This window comes from Drosophila yakuba, chromosome 3R (assembly GCF_016746365.2).
Source record: "Drosophila yakuba strain Tai18E2 chromosome 3R, Prin_Dyak_Tai18E2_2.1, whole genome shotgun sequence".
Taxonomy (NCBI): Eukaryota; Metazoa; Arthropoda; class Insecta; order Diptera; family Drosophilidae; genus Drosophila; species Drosophila yakuba.
This window is the reverse complement of record NC_052530.2, coordinates 22,618,155-22,634,160: the sequence shown is the minus strand read 5'-3', so window position 1 is coordinate 22,634,160 and position 16,006 is coordinate 22,618,155. Positions and strand designations below refer to the sequence as shown.

General features: G+C 43.3%; 3 protein-coding genes across 6 annotated transcripts; 1 reads left to right on the top strand and 2 right to left on the bottom strand.

The window, feature by feature from the left end:
• Positions 1 to 57: 57 nt before the first annotated feature.
• On the bottom strand, positions 58 to 9,776 carry LOC6537994 (autophagy-related protein 16). 4 transcript variants are annotated; one of them, XM_015193117.3, is made up of 12 exons: positions 9,451 to 9,776; positions 9,070 to 9,331; positions 8,670 to 8,832; positions 7,912 to 8,000; positions 6,625 to 7,085; positions 6,390 to 6,532; positions 2,821 to 3,121; positions 2,674 to 2,758; positions 2,451 to 2,594; positions 1,940 to 2,309; positions 400 to 1,360; positions 58 to 322 (listed from the first exon to the last, which is right to left on the bottom strand). In XM_015193117.3, the coding sequence occupies exons 1-10, from the start codon at positions 9,548 to 9,550 to the stop codon at positions 2,216 to 2,218; spliced, it is 1,842 nt and encodes a 613-aa protein (XP_015048603.1). In that variant the 5' UTR covers positions 9,551 to 9,776; the 3' UTR covers positions 58 to 322; positions 400 to 1,360; positions 1,940 to 2,215. The 4 variants fall into 4 exon arrangements, with proteins under 4 accessions (XP_015048603.1, XP_002098529.1, XP_015048601.1 ...); XM_002098493.4 differs by having other exon boundaries at positions 6,625 to 7,061; XM_015193115.3 differs by lacking the exons at positions 8,670 to 8,832; positions 9,070 to 9,331; positions 9,451 to 9,776 and adding an exon at positions 8,536 to 8,629.
• Positions 9,777 to 11,104: 1,328 nt separating this feature from the next.
• LOC120321863 lies at positions 11,105 to 11,852 on the bottom strand. The gene has a single exon (XM_039375892.2). The coding sequence runs from the start codon at positions 11,754 to 11,756 to the stop codon at positions 11,220 to 11,222; it is 537 nt and encodes a 178-aa protein (XP_039231826.1). The 5' UTR covers positions 11,757 to 11,852; the 3' UTR covers positions 11,105 to 11,219.
• A 160-nt stretch (positions 11,853 to 12,012) lies between these two features.
• On the top strand, positions 12,013 to 12,757 carry LOC6537992 (protamine-like protein 99C). The gene is made up of 2 exons (XM_002098491.3): positions 12,013 to 12,307; positions 12,374 to 12,757. The coding sequence occupies exons 1-2, from the start codon at positions 12,101 to 12,103 to the stop codon at positions 12,755 to 12,757; spliced, it is 591 nt and encodes a 196-aa protein (XP_002098527.3). The 5' UTR covers positions 12,013 to 12,100.
• Positions 12,758 to 16,006: the final 3,249 nt, after the last annotated feature.

The window sequence follows — 16,006 nt, the reverse complement described above, 5'->3', positions numbered from 1 at the left end:
GCATATTACATTACTCCTCCTCGAACTAACTCCCTCTTCCCAATCTACATATATCGATTTGTATGGAATTAGCCTAGTTAAGCACTATACTCGTAATTTATTGCATTTCAACGACAGACTTTGCTGTTTGCATTGGCCCTCTAATTGTATGGAACGAACTCATCTTATTATTATTAAACATAAGTTTTTTAATGAAATACCCATGCTGTTTGCTCATTTCGGGGGTGCTGCTCCATCGGCTCATCTACTTCTTTTTAGTGGACAAATTGCTCATGCAATAAACATCTCTGAAATTTGGCTTTCATATATGGAAATCAGCTTTCTATTGGCAGAACAAAAGAGAAAATATTATCATTTTTATGGCCTGCATTTGGAGCAGCATATACATTGTGTACATACATATATGCTCGTATGAATGGGAATGGATGAGGAGATGAGCTGGCCTGGGAGTCCAACTGCCATCTTAGCATTTTACCCACGCATAACGAATTGTGCGAATTGGACGTGGAATGCAGACACCTGCGAATTATTATTATTATTTATACTTCAATGGCACTGAAAATGCATCCAACTGTAAACGCGAGTCGAGGGCTTCCAGGAACATGCTCACTTAGAGTCGCCCAAAATGCACGAGTCTCGACTCCCGACTTCCAAGTTCCAAGTCCCGATCCTCGGCGGGGCAGGAAAGCCAGCGATTCACTTTTCGATGTGGGCAGAAAGGTCCAAATGTCGTGCTTGTTGCCCCAACTTTTCCCAGCGACTCGACGTCTTCCCGTCTTCATTATGGCGCATGGAGTATGGCGCATGGAGTATGGAGTATGCAGTATGGAGCATGGAGTGCACAGCATATGGAGTGCATAGTGTGGTGATGGCGATGGTGATGGGGTACACCTGTACGAAGATCCAGCAGCTGTATAAGTATCGTTAGGCACACACCGGTTGTGTTGTGTGTGAATGTGAATCATGCAAATAAATGCACCCTCAGCAGAACAGGAAACAGGCTTCGTGCAGATTTGTATCTTTATCTTTAGCTGGTGGAGCTGGAGGAGCGCTCTTGCATACGGGAAAGTGACTCCTGTCCAAGTCCAAACGTCTGCCCGTCACTCTGGACGACTCTGCTCGGCTGGACTGAGCTGGCAGGGCTGGATGGACTGGGGATGGGTTGGCTCCTCCAGGCGAGTGGATTCCTCTCCTCGACTCTCAATTAATTTACTTAGCAATGCGCCTTCAACGACACTACCTTGAGTGGTGGCAGCACTTAGGAGCGCCACAAGATTTCAGATCGCTGGCGGTACTTAACGCCGCAGTAGTGGTAGTTGTTTTTTTTTTTTTGTTTGTTGTTGTTTTTTGCAGGCATAATCTGGAAAGATTCTTAATTAAGGCATGCATGCAAGGCGATAAAAATGAATGTACGTTAGATTTGTAATGATGGTGCCGTGGTTATTTCTCCTCGCTCAATTAGAGATTCCCCAGTGTCGATTGTGCTCCGTCAGCACACGAAATAATTGGATGTGTTCTGCTCGCCAATGCATTGCAATGGCACACCACACAACACACCCCAGAGCTCAGCACAGCAGCATTCGTGCCGGGAATTGATCACATATGCAGAAATTAAAATGCATCACGTTCGAAGGATGCATAAGACTTTTTTGCTGGCTGAGCATTATTGTCTGAAATCTCCTCTTTATGGCCAAGACACACACACAGCACAGGTGAGGCTGTGTAGCTGTAGGAAAAAAAAGCACATAATGTCGCCTGAGGCAACTACTGGTTGCAACAAACCGTGTAGCAAGGCCATTCTGCGGAATTATTGGGTTGCCCCAATTTAATTTCTATTCATTTCTATTCAGTGGCCGAGTCATTTGCTTAGATTGGTCGTATATGCAACCCCATATATGTATGTGTGTTTTATTTTTACAATAGGAAAACATGTACTTACGACTACTGCTATATGAATTGATACAATTTGCATACTATATCCGATTCAAGTATAAATAAAATAATCAAGTAAAGTTATTAAAATTTCGGCTCTGGGCGTACGCCGACCGATCGCCAACCGAATTTACTATTTACAGCAGCATCCGCATGGCCGTTGTGATTGCAGTGACTGCAGATTTAAGCGTTTCAGTTTCGGAATTGCAACAACTGATTCTGATTCTGATTGCAATTGCAACCGACTGACTCGAATGACGTGTGTAGTATGGCAACATTAGGGCTATGATTCCGAGTAGATGGTGCAGCGCTTGTTCTTTCCCACGGAGGCCAGCATATTGTTGTTGGGACTCCAACTGACCGCGTTTACGGCGGTGCTGTTAAATGGGAGCAGAGATTGCATTCAAGGATTAATCGCAATCAAAAGGATGGCATAATGAGGTACTTCCTCTGGATCGTCTGGATGGCCTATGGCCAGGCCAGGCCAGCAGTAAACTTTTACTACTTTTACTACCCACCTGTGACCCTTGAGTGTGGCTTCTAGGAAACCATTCACATTCCAAATGTATATAGCGCCATCCGCCGATCCGCACGCAATCTTCAGGCCGCTCGAGTTGAAAGAGGCCCGAGCAAAATCACAGCTGATTTTAAAGTGTTCGTTTCTATAACCATGGAGTAGAGTACATAGAGTAAAGAGTGAAGAGTAAGAGTATAAAGTTATGGTATATGACTGGCACTTACGTGAACGTGGATATAACTTGGTTCTTGCGTAAATCTAACAGTTTAATAGTATCGTCTCTTACAGAGCATATGAGGTAATTGCAATCTGTGGAATTAACATGTTGTAGTAGGGATTACGATGGCAGCTGGTGGCTGGCAAGCACTCGCCTTTTGACAAATCCAGCGAGGTGATCTTGGCCGGCATCAAGACGTCGTCCGCCTGCTTCTCCGTGCGTATATCCCAGAACCGGATCTTCTTATCGTAGTGCCCACTGATGATCGTCGATCCAAGGCTGTCGGTGGTGACGAGATCATTGCAACTGGAGCCGGCAAACTTTGTCTCTATGCAGGCGATGCTGCGCAGATCCCAGATCTTTAGTGTGCGATCGTGGCTTCCGGTCACCACTTTGATGGGCTCCTGGACGTATTTGGCGGCCATTACCTTGCCACTGTGACCCGTCAGCGTGTGCTTTGAAAGGTTTCAAAAGGCGAGACAAAAACAGTTAGTGCGGCGTTACGTTATAGGGCAGACACTACAGCGATCTTAGCCCAGCTTCTTCTTGGTAGGTGGTAGCAAAAGACCATTAAAAAAAGTAACGCGGGGCAGAAGGGCGGGCTGCTAGCAACACCTTTTGTGGCGGCATGACACATGTGCCCTCCTCTCCACCTGGAAACCGGCTAATTAGCGGGGCCAAGTATCTTTCACTAGAACGCGGCGTGCAATTAAAAAGTGTCCACAGACATTAAACAGACTACAGACATTTAATTACGGCGTTATAAACCAGGATCTTAAAACTACACGGCTAACTGCCGCAGAAAATCCATTGACATAGGTCGCATGGTGGGACATACTTCGAAGTGCTACTCCGTCATCTTGGAGTGCCTCTGGGTTGACAGAGTGCAGTGCCCAGCTCCCAGCTAGCAGCGAACAGAGCCACCTGACACCCGTGTCATTGACACTTCGAAACGCCGATTCTCGCTATTATTTATCTCTAGACGAAGATGCCTAATGGTGGAGACAAGAAACCAGATAAGATAAAAACTGCTTCCTGCGTATCAGCGAATTTGTTGATTTATAACATTCGGAGGAAGCTGCATCCAGACAACGTACATAAATCTGTTGTTTCGAATAGTTAGCAGCTGGGAAGGGCACTATAAATCGCAGCAACTGTCAGGCAATGGCAATTGCAATGGCAGAGATCTGTGAGGGTATTTAAGAGCTCCCGCTAAATCTATTAAATAAATAATAAAAGTCTTAAACTAATTGCCAGGTAAAAGCCGTTCCATGGCGCTGCCCTTATAGGTGCAGTTGCCCTTGCTCTTAACTCCGCGCAAAGAGCCACCAAGTCCGATTCCCGACCGGCAACCGGTCAAGTCGAACGGTCAATGTACGCGCAGTGTGGCTTAAAGCGCGAACCACTTTGGCTCAAACATGTTTGACCAGCGCTGCAGTTCTCCCCAAGCAGTGGAGACTTTGAGAGCGAAGAATTGGTGGGAAGAGCGTCTTCGGCGCAGAGCGAAGAAAGAGAGCAGTCGTCGAGCTCAGCCGGTTTGCAGCTAATAACATGGATTGAAGTGTTCTCTTAAAACTTAAAACGTCTTATTTGAGCCAGGCGGTTGATTTGGCTTCGAAAACGTGTTGGCCATAAACCGGTGAGTTTGAAACCAAACTGCAGGCCAATCCGCATTTTGATCGGTATGCTTGCGTGGTGGCAAAGGTGGAAATGTCCTCTTTTCCAAGCCATAAATTAGCAAAACATTTCTAATGGATGACTTATGGCCGTAGTCTAATGCAACAGCCGCATAAATCACCACAACACCTGTGAGCAGCTGCCGCAGCGATTGATTCAATTGGATTAATGTCTAATCAAATTGAGTCGACTAAGCCGCAAAACTGATTGCTGTCCGGCCCGAATTCGTCGCTCTTAGATGGAATTATGGTCGATTGATGCGAAATAAAAATTGTTTCCGAGTTGGCAAACATTTTGAATCCATCTTTGGCATGTTTACATGTTATGTGCCATACTGTTTATAAGGCCAAGCGATCGATGTAAACAAGCGATCTAATTATTTTGGCTAATATATTGGCTAGGCATTCCGCATTATGATTGATTGAGTTATGCAAATCGCTTCGCCTCTTTCAGCAGCAGGTGTGAAGCGCTGATTAATGGAAAATCGCCCGCATAAACTTCCGGCGATTACGGTGTGTGAATCGTAAAAAAAGTGGCCAATATTAATGATGATAACTCGGCGGCAATTGGCCATTGGCAATCGGCAATCAGTTGGCCACTGCTGTTTGAACGCATTGTGGCCAGAGGCCGTACAAGTCAGTGTGCTCATTTTAATGCTGCAGATCGGCGGCGGCGCTATTCTTCAGTTACAGTTTCCAGTTGTGCGCAAAAGAACCGTTTAAATGTCAATCCAGAAATACCAGTTAGAACAGAAGAGTCGGTGTATCTCGCGGATGTGTATGGTGATGGGGATGGGGGATTAGGTTGGGGGATCGGGATGCAGCTGGGAGCGGGAGCTGGAGCTGAAGCTGGCGAAGAAAAGCAGGAAGAACCGCACTTGTATGTTCATTCGCATGTTGACGATGTGCAGCATAAATGGATGAAGTTGCGGATCTGGCCTGACCAGGCGAGAGATGAACCTTGGGGTAGGAAAGATTATTCTACGGCTATTCAGGCCAACTGCCAATGGCCAGTTTCCCCGTTTCCCCTCATTGCATTGTGGCATTCAAAGACGACTTTTATTTATGACCGCCAATTGAAATCGATTCGTTCGATAAACGCACTTAAATGTTGCAATATGGGTAGCAAGAAGTGGGTAGACCACTTTACTACTCGTACATATACTTTTCTTTAAGCTCCAATTAACAATCGTTCATAATTCCAAGTTCACTCAATGAAAATGCACTTCTGGCTGAAATTTTGTCTTCTGAATTTTGTTCTTTCTACGAAATCTTGGCCAGGCATGAAACCATTTCTCCAATCCTTCCCAAGATGAACCCCAGGGGTCCATGGTACACATACATACATATATCATAGTTGAAGTGCTTTATTTACTATATAAGTAAACACTTTTGTTTGCCATCAGCGTCTCTGTAATGTTTACTTGTTTGTCTTTCGCCTTTTTCCGAGTTAGAAAGCGGCAAACATGCAAAATTTATTTATAAACATTGACATTGCTATGAATGTGTGGCTATATGGCTATATGTATGTACGTTCCAACTTGAGTAAACAAAGGCGAGAAACGAGAATAATCATCACGAGGGCTGAAAATTCTTTATAAATCAAGGCATCAAAGAAGTCGGTTTTTTAATCTGCTTAGCGCAGCCAGAGAAAAGGAAAGTATTGTTCTGACCATTCTCGTGCACACTCATTACGGCAATTTGTTGAGCAGGAACGAATTGCTTCTTTAAAATTACTATCCACCTTGTTTATTATATACAGAAGTTAAGTAGCCGATGCCTCATGGAGAGGAATGGGGTAAACGAGTGAGTTAGTGCAAAAGTTCAGCCTACAATCGCGTCCAGAAATCGCACACTTTTGTTATCATTGAAAATATCTGGCGTCTAGACTAGCGGTCGCAATTGAAAAGTGTTTTTCCTCGTATATGTTTTCAAAAAATGCGTTTTGCTTTCGTTTGTATGGAAACGAAGTGTCGGAAAGGCAGTATAATTGATATGCATTCCCTTTCTATTTCAATTGTAGCGTTTAAATAAAGGTTTCACTCACTCTTAAGCGATTGTCCATCACTGTCCATACTCTGGCTCCGTAGTCATTCGAGGTGCCCAAGATGTAGGCGCCTGTTGAATCGAAATCCACGGAGTTAATCCCAGCACTGCTGCCGCTGAGAACTGCGCGTGGTTCAGTGGAATCTGAAATGGCACAATGCGAAGTGATATACAAATATATATGTATAATGTGATTATTTATAGGTGTAATAAACAATGTGCGACTGCTGACTCACTTTTGCCAATATCCCAAAGTTTGACTTTGCGATCAGCGCCACCGGTGGCCACCATGCGCTCGACGGGACTCCAGCGCACCGCATGCGACTCGTTCTCGTGTGCCTCGAACTTCATGAGGATCTTGGTGGGATTGGCCTGACCCAGGTAGCCGGTGGCCTTCAGGGTGTCAATGGAAGCCCGGGAGTTCTCGGCTATATCGCCTCCTGCTGTAAAACGAGCGCTAATATATTCATTATCATCGAGACCTATGGCTTCCATGGCGCCATTTATTGCGGCCTCGTCGAAGTCCTCGTCACCGATGAGGCCGCCAACGAACTGGGCGGGACTGGAGTTGCGCTGCAAGGATGCGGCGCCGGGCGAGGAGGCGGTGTTGCTGGACGAGCTGGGCTCACGGACCGCGTCTTCTAGGTCACGTTTCAGTTTAGCCGAACGTTTCCTGAAAATTGACGGCAGTCTTTTTCTAGATATGTTTAAAAACGGTTATACATTTATATTAAACCAAATCAAAAGGAGCAAATCAGAATGAGTGACACAGTCGATTATATTCGTCTAAATGGTCCGTTCTACTTGGTGTCCTTGGCGACTTTTGTTAAGTTTGTTAGTAAAAAAACATACATGAATACGTCAATATTTATTACATGCATTTGTGTGTAGCTTCCGTAAACCATTTACGATTTGGTAGTTCCCGTGCTCCGCATTTTTCGGTTAACTTGCTTGCATGACGTTGGATGGGTGGGCAATAAGTGGTTTATTAACACAACTGGGTGATCAGCGGTCGGGTGGATGGGCACTGCAATCTCTAATCGGGTATTAAGATAATAGCCTAGTATACATGCCCTAGAACTCAACGCATCTACGAAGGATTCTTCCTGGCTGATTCCCTGATCAATTGAATACTCTGGTTTGTTAAATCTTCCATCCTACTTAGTAGTTTATTAGTAGCTAATGACTTCAAGCTAACATAAAAAAAAAATTGATTGAAATTATCCTTTTCACAGTGTTTTATGAGCCATGTGAAACATTAGTGCAAAAAGCTGCCTAATCCACGGAAATTCAGTTGATTTCGTGTGTATTTGTCAACAGTTTACATGGAAGTTTTATCACTCTTTTATAAGCATTAGATAAGCTGCGCGATTAACCATTTTATGTGTGTATCTGCGTACCTATCTTGTTACGAAAATGCATTTATATACATGTACATTAATGATCGAAGAGATAAGTAATATTAAACGTTATGTTTTGCATGAAAATAGGGTCACAATGGTATTATTTTGAATGGAACGTACCTAATTATGCTCTCGTTTTCCTCGTTCAACTTGTCGGCGTCCTTTGACTTGTATTGCATAAGTCGCTCCAGGAGACGTCGATTTTCATCCTGTGAATTGCAAGAGAACGAAAAGCTTTTTAATAGACGCTTTTTCATATTTGGAATATATGCAAATCTTTGGCGCCGTCGTGCTGTTTTCCGCGTTGAACGCTAATATGCTACTGGATCGAAATCGAAAAGATAGCGAGCTTTTCCCGTCTATAGACGCGGCATAGCGATTCGAGCCATCTGCAATGTATTTATCGAACCAACCCACTGCCGTAGAAGTGGATTTGCTCAATGGGATTCGGAAGCCCCGAATAAGTACCAATAAAATGATATTTTATGCACTATTTTGAGTAAACAGATCTGAGGATTTAATTAGCGATCAATGAGTAACCAGCAGTTGATCATCAAAAAATCCCCTTTGGAATTTGTCTATCGTTGTGGTATAAGTGCTTTTAAATGGCTTATAAACAACAATTAATGGCCTCACATTTTGACAACTTTTGAATGGGAAAACAAAAAGAAACAGAAACTTTTGAAAGCGAATAACCCATCATTTTATTGGGTCACTGACTTAAGTGGAAATATTTCAACTTACAAACAATTTAATTTATATTTACTATTACAATTTAGCATATACGTAGAATTTTCTTTGTGTACTTTTCTTAGACAAATAAAACAAAGCGATGCTGATTTTGTGGAAATGAATGGAAAATAATCTAAAGCACTTACTTGCACTCCTCTCATCTTTTCCTCGAGGGAGCTAAATGCCAATTGAAGCGCTGTATGCTCATCCAACATGGTGTTGTTCAGCTTCTTGAGTTCCTCCAAACTCGAGTGAAGTAGCTGCACTTCCGCGCGCAATCGGTTGTTGTTCGTTTGCTGTTCGACGAGGCTAAAAAAAATAGTTATATTAGTTAAGTATTCGATTTGTAATCTCTTCGAGATTAAGGTTTAATCTCTAGATAATTAGTCATACACGCTGCTGTAGACTCTTAATTGAATTCTAAAATTAAGGCCGCGATAAACAAATGGTTGGATAGACTATTTGAGTCACAAAAGGTTTTTCGTCATTTTAGGTACCATTTGCTCGAAAACTCTTTTGGTGGACACACCCTAGACAGCTAGCTACCTGTGCTCCTTCTCGGAAATGATGATCCTCTGTTGCTCGACCTTCTGGTTGAGGTCCACGATCATCTGGGAGTTCTCGCCTTTGCGCTTGTGCAGCTCGGTGAGCTCCTCCTGCTGGCTGAGCAGCTTTTTTTCGAGGGTGGCGATGGCCACGTTGGAGCCGGTGCCACCTGTTGACACCGCGTTGCGGAGCTGCTCGTTTTCGACGGAGATCTTCAGGTTGTCCGCCTTGAGCTGCGCCACATGGTCAATCAGTCGGTTGTCTGCAAGAGATGCGGGCAATTAATGCGTGTGACCATGAAGTTCGTAGACTTTTTCGATCGGAGGTTAACTGGTGCGTAGCGGAGCCAACTGGGACTCCGCTGGCGACCCAGATGCTTACTTTGCTCGATGATCTCCTTGAAGTTGTCGCACTCCTTGCGATTCCGCTCGCGTAAACGCCGCACGACGTGCGCTCGCCACACATGCTCCTCCGTAGACATGTTTTTATTGTGTTTCTGCCCGGAATTTCTGGGTGTTCCGTTCTGGGGACTCCGGACTCTTGGCTTGGGTTCTCCTTGCTTGCTGGATTCGTGGCGACACCTTGGCGTGGTCGCCTGTTCGCATCGCAGGGGGCGTGGCACGGGCGCTATAAGGCGGCTGCGTTTATTCGCATAATTGTTTTTAACCAAATATGATTATTGTTGTTCAGCTGTTCATATTAGTGATGTCACGGCTCGTCGATGCATCGATGTGCCTTTGGCGATACTTATCGATGTTACATCGACTTTGAATTAAAATGTTTGAATAATTGCATCAAAACACCTCAATGGAAATACACGTTATCTTATCATCAGTTGATCTATGTATGGTAATCTAATTAATAATACATTTTAATTTGGCCAAGGTATAGGATTTTTAATATAAAAATCACATTTTTGCATTAAATTATTTATTTGCTATAAGGGACAACCCGTTCATGCTTTATAAAACAAGTACCTGCTATCCTTTGAAAGCTTCAAACGAATTTATCAACAACTTCATTCTGATGACATCGATGAGTATCGATAATCGTTGCATCACCAGTTTGAAATGCATTGAAGTGTTACCAGTTGGTCAATTAATGTATTTCCCCTAAAATTCTTTGACGAGAAACACCCAAATCGCGGGTGGAACAAACCAATTGAATGATGATATTACTACCATCCATTTTATATTATGTGGAACTAATGCCAATTAAGCGCTTGTAAATAGAGAAGAATAATACGGCAGAAGGCAGAAGGAAGCGTTTCCGACCATATAAAGTACCCCCGCACCACGCATAAAAATTAATAAAAAATAAGCCGTTTTTTTCGATAGCAGTAAAAATAGTTGTCCAAAAGTGGAATGCCATAGCTCGTTAAATTCGTAATTAAATTTCCTATCGATCCATGTACATGCATTAAAATGCAAGTTTTTGTTAATTTTTCGCAAATTTTGATGATGGTACCCCTTATGAAACATGCGAAAATATTTTTTTTTTTTAATTAAAAAAGTTTGGTGAGAAATAGTTAGATATGTTTATCAGCAGCACAAAACAGTATTTATTTTAGCTGTTCGGCCATTTTTGGCCAAGTTATGGCGAAAATGCCAATTAAAAATATCCAATATTTGATAAAAAAAATTTTTTTAGTTTTTTTGATAAAAAATAATCCTTTATTTTCGATAGCAGTGAAAGTAGTTGTCCAAAAGTGGAATGCCATAGCTCGTTCAGTTCGTAACAAAATTTCCTATCCACCTGTGCTCAAAAAATGAAAATGTAATTTTTTGCCATTTTTCGCAAATTTTGATGATGGTACCCTTTATCGAAAATGCAACAATTTTTTCATATTTTTTTTATTGGAAAATCGTTCTCTCTTGTTTTAATTTAAATTCTTCGATTACTTGGGCGCCAAAAATGTAGTCACTTTCTTGTGGTTATCGCAAACAACAGTACTAGACAACGTTTTTCGAAGTGCTGCATAACGTCCAACCGGTTAAAAAGCTATAACCGCTGAAATGAGTTTTAAAGAAACGTCTTTTTGAATTTGAAAAGATATCATCACCAGCGTTTATGCTAAATAATATAAATACATTTAATATTTATAATTTACACATACAATTTACACTCTAAATTACTGATCATGTGAACAACTATCTATACTTTTTCTGCTTGCGCAGATTCTGGCTAACCACGTCAATGTAGACAGACTTGTTCAGATGCACCTTCACCTGCTGCTTTTCATAGACCGAGGTAATATCAAAGTAGGGTATAATGGCCATCTTCATTATGTACAAGAAGGTGCTGGCCACAGCTGTAGTGGGAATCAAGAGGATCCAGTACTCCAGCGCCAGATATGTGTCAGCGTTCATTCCCAGGTACAAAAGTAGCAACCTCGTTAGGTGGTGGATCAGGCGCTCCAAAGCGCACCACACCACGATGATGAAGAACTCGAGGATGGCCAGGGATCCGATCGTCTCCACCAGAAACTGAATGGAGTACGGCAGATGGGTGTATCGATCTGGATACAACTTCACATCGGAGACCAGAAGCAGCAGGGCGCCCTCGAAAATCCAAGAGCCCAAATTCGGAGCAGGAGAACAGGTATCATTGGGTGGCCAAAGGCATACGCACACACCAAGCACGAGGTGAATAAATGCGGCCGTGTAAACCGCTTTCTTAGAAGCCATAAAAATCCTTTTCAAAATCAATTTTACAACAATTTATCTTACTGTTTACGAGTGAAATACACACGATTGCTTGACGTCGTATTTACGAGGTCATAGTTCTTTCTTTTATACCTATGTATGTATAAGAATATCTCTATACCCTCGCTTAGTTCTCCAAATCGTTCTTGAATAGTTCACAACTTCTTAAGCTTTGTACCAAAAATGATGATAATTGTATGGAAAAATAAACCTGAGCTTTTCTAGTTAGCCTTGCGAGCTTCGTCTCAATCAAAATTCGTTTTCCAGCGCAGACAGTTCTGGAGCATTTGGAGTACAAATTCAAAGTTTACACAAAATCCAAAAGAATGGAGGGAAAAAAGCGTGGACATGTGTATTGTCCACCCATTTACAAGAGCCAGAAAGTGGCGCGCATCACCAACAATGGCTACCTCAACTTTTTGACCGAGTACAAGAAACGCTTCTGCGGCATTTCTCCGCAGGACATGGTGCGATATGCGGCCAAGCAGTGGAATCAGCTGTCCGTCGCTGAGAAGGAACGTTTCAAGAATAAGGTAAGTCACACACGAAGCTATAAAGCCCTAAAGGATTTAACTAAAACTTATATTGAAAATAAACAGCCGACGGTCGTTTGGAAAAACCCAGCACAATTGGCTGCATGTGAGTCGAAAAGCGAAGTGGCCGAGAAAACAGAACAGCAGTGTCCTTCTCAAAGACAAAGACAGTCGCCATCCGCTCGGCAGCGAAAATCCGAGAGGAGCTCCTCCAGATCGAGGACCTCGAGCAGATCCCTGAAGAGTCGCTTGCGTGGGAAGCCAAGTCCGCAGCAGACCAAGCGCAGTCTTAGCCATTTGGGCTCCGCAGTTGCCTATATCCATTTCCTGCGCAAGTTTCAGAGGAAGAATCCCGAGTTGGCGACCACCGAACTGCTGAAAACTGCCACTCGCTTGTGGTGTCGACTGGATGAAAGTCAGCGGCATGCATTTGAGAGGCCACTTTGGTAAGCTACTTTGGTAGGGATAACTGTAGCGTTTCACAAATAACATTTTTCATATTGCAGGATTGTTCAGATAAAGGAAACCAAAGTAGCAGCTCAAGAGTAAAAAACACTTTCACTTTTTGCAAATTTCTAGAATAAATTCAATCTCATGTTAGGGCAAACCACTTCCCTGAAAGCGTTAGTATTAATGGTTGTAGTAATAATTGGCTGCAGTTTTAATCCACATCGATAAGCATTAGCGATCGTGTGGGGAAGTGTGAAAATGGCCAGCGATCTGCTGCTGCGAACACAAAATCCCCTGCAGCGACTAGAAAGCTGGCGTGGCATTTGGTCAGCTGCTAAACTACGCAGAACATACGTACGTGTAAGTTTTCTAAACACGCAAAGGCAATTAAAATTTTTAAGCGACATACGAACCCCCACGAATTGCACGCAGTTAACAGGGAGCTGGACATCCCACAAAAAGATTGACTGCAGCAGCCCAGTGCGGCCAAACAGGAAAGGTGCCGCCGCTGGGCCACCGAAACGTGGCTACACTTGGACAACTTGAACACTTGGACTTTCAATGCAGTTACTCAATAAATAACATTCCAATTTACTTATAGGGTTGGCGCGCACTTAAGAACAGCTCCGTCCATACGGCAAATATTTGGAAGACACTCTTTAATAACTCGCATAGAACTGGTGAACTGACTTGCCACACCAAGCCAATCAGCTAGGCCATGTACCCTTTTGGCCATTGTAGCCGGCTTGTACAACATATCGTATGCTTAATGCATAACTAATGAAGCAGCAGCTCCTACGTCTCCAGCACGACGCTTGGCTCCAAGTTGCAAGTCGCTGGTGGGGCAGCTATTCCACATTGGTACATTGCTGCATTGGTGCATTGGTGCAATTGTGGCGAGGCTGTCACTAGGACATGCCACAATTGTTGGCCTTTAATACCAATGGTCCAATGCTGCTGCCAGCCAGTGCATTCGAATTTCGAATCGAGCTGAGCTGCGCCGAGTCGAATGTACAAGATACTTGGCTCGTTTTGGCCACAGAAATGCTTCGTGGTCGGCAAAGTGCCGCTGACGCCATCGAATTAGATTACAGAAACCGCTTTTGTACGAAAACTTTGGCTAATTAGATCTGGGAGTTCACTGAACCATACGTATTGCAATACTTTGATATTACCTCAAATCTGTATTTTATGCCCTATAAGCGGCCATTTGAGCGCACACTCATTTGCATGGCATCGGCTTGGAATCGGGATGGAATCTGGCCGGGATTGGGGATTGGTATGGGCATCGGGTTGGTAGGGTATGGGTATGGATAGCTGGAGCCTGGGAAGTGGAAGTAGAAGTGGCGGCGTAATTCGTACTATTCTCTATACTCCAGCGAAGAAGTGAGCATGCGATGGTACTCATAATCTGCATTCGGAATCTAATTCAATTAAGCAATGTTAATGGCCTGGCTGCGGGACGGGTACAGCTGCGGCCAGGAAGCTAGGAACTCGGCTATGTGCACTGCAAGCAAATACTTACAGTTGACACTGGATACCTATAAATGTAAAGGGTATAGGTATAGGTATGCATATATAGCTAAAGATTGCTGCTAACACAATCCAAAGTTATAAGTATTGCTAAACAAAGTTATATATATTATATATGAATCCTATAGTTTATATATTAGGTGACATATTTTCGTACTCTGCAGTTACTTAGGTGGGAAGCCACATAACGTTAGCATCCAGGAGATGTGCCCATACCGGATTGAATTTCCACCCTATAGATCCGAGATCCGCCATCCGCTCCGTACTTTTCTTCTGACCGCAACTGTGCACATATCTGTATATATATGTTTATACACACACACATATATATATATATATATATGTTCTGGCCTGGCCGAAACTGATCTGGGCAAAGTGATTGTTCGGTCCGCCAGCAAGGCATCTTTTGGTTATTTGGTGCGCATTGGTCCCAAATCGAATTGCTGCGACTCTGGGCTGCAGTTCAGTGGTGCTGGTGGTGCTGGAGCTGCTGGTGGTGCTGGTGGTGATGGTGGTGCTGGCCAGGAATAGGAATGCGGCATGCAGTGTACTGGTGGAGCAATTAAAGCGGACCAGGAACGATTTGGCCAGGCCAGGGAAAACAAAACGGGAGCATGTGGGGGGCAGAACAATGCAGTTGGTACTTGCAACTTGCGACTTTCAGGCTTTCAGGCTTTCGGCGGGGCAATAAAAGAAATTAACAATTATAATTGCAATCATAAGTCGGGTGAGTGAGTGCTGCTTATGAGCAGAAGTAGAGCTCTGCCGCTGCCAAAGTAATTTGAAACCGGGCGGTTTATTATTTGCCTTTATTAGTTCATTCGCTTTATGCATTTGCGCTGATAACGTAATATTTTTTTGAAGCCAGCAGCTTGCATGTTTTTTACTCGTTCAATGACTTGTTGCGTTTTTCCCCCTTTTTGTCTTAGTAAGTTTGGTAAGAAGTTTAAGTCTAGCCTCTCATTTGCGGCCACTGTTAGCAATATTGCTAAAAAACAAAGCGTTTCAAGTCGATATTTGCTATGCATACAATTTATTTTGCTTATGCTGCAGATGTCGAGAATTCTCAGGAAGGTAAACTGATTTCTGGCCCCACCAGCAATTCGAGCTTTTGGTTGTAGGATGGTTAATGCGAAACCTTACAGTTTTGGCTGACACATTTCGCTTAACCTTTCGCATTCGCATCCGGTATTCACGGAGTATCAGCATATACCAGCAGTACCAACTTGGTACTACCAAAATCTCAAGCCAATCTGTCTTGGCCACAATTTAGTAGCGTGTAACTTCAGGTCACTGAACTACACTTTTGCTAAATGTCAGCATAAATGGGTAAAAATGAAACTTTTTACCAAAATGTTCATAATCCAAAAGCTTCCTGTTAGAGTAGCAAATGCAAACAGTTAGCACTTTGTTTTCCGAACTTGACATGTGTAAGCCGATCGGCAAATGGCTCAAATTATCGCGAAAATGGAAAAATGGGCAAATGGGACATTCGAATCCTAAAAGTGATGATGAAGCCGGAAGAGCAGAGCCAAGCTAACACACACATTATGGTAATCCAAGCCAGCCAATAAATTTTAGCCAGAAACTGCCTCTTCACAGTAACGAGGGAAGTGAAGCCAAGGGCTAAGCCTTAATTAATTCCCAGCACAGTGGGTTTTAGCTGATTTCAGATGAGGAGTGGAGCGCCAAGTGGCTGTGGCTTGTTAGCAAACA

What these genes read in the sequence shown, in the direction of transcription:
- LOC6537994 (XM_015193117.3), bottom strand. Translation starts at nt 9,550, where the DNA reads ATGTCTACGGAGGAGCATGTGTGGCGAGCGCACGTCGTGCGGCGTTTA. An exon ending in GAAAACGAGAGCATAATTAG is followed by an intron (nt 7,086 to 7,911) that starts GTACGTTCCATT and finishes AAACATATCTAG; the next exon opens with AAAAAGACTGCCGTCAATTT. An exon ending in CAAGTTATATCCACGTTCAC is followed by an intron (nt 2,595 to 2,673) that starts GTAAGTGCCAGT and finishes CCATGGTTATAG; the next exon opens with AAACGAACACTTTAAAATCA.
- LOC120321863 (XM_039375892.2), bottom strand. Translation starts at nt 11,756, where the DNA reads ATGGCTTCTAAGAAAGCGGTTTACACGGCCGCATTTATTCACCTCGTG.
- LOC6537992 (XM_002098491.3), top strand. Translation starts at nt 12,101, where the DNA reads ATGGAGGGAAAAAAGCGTGGACATGTGTATTGTCCACCCATTTACAAG. An exon ending in AGGAACGTTTCAAGAATAAG is followed by an intron (nt 12,308 to 12,373) that starts GTAAGTCACACA and finishes GAAAATAAACAG; the next exon opens with CCGACGGTCGTTTGGAAAAA.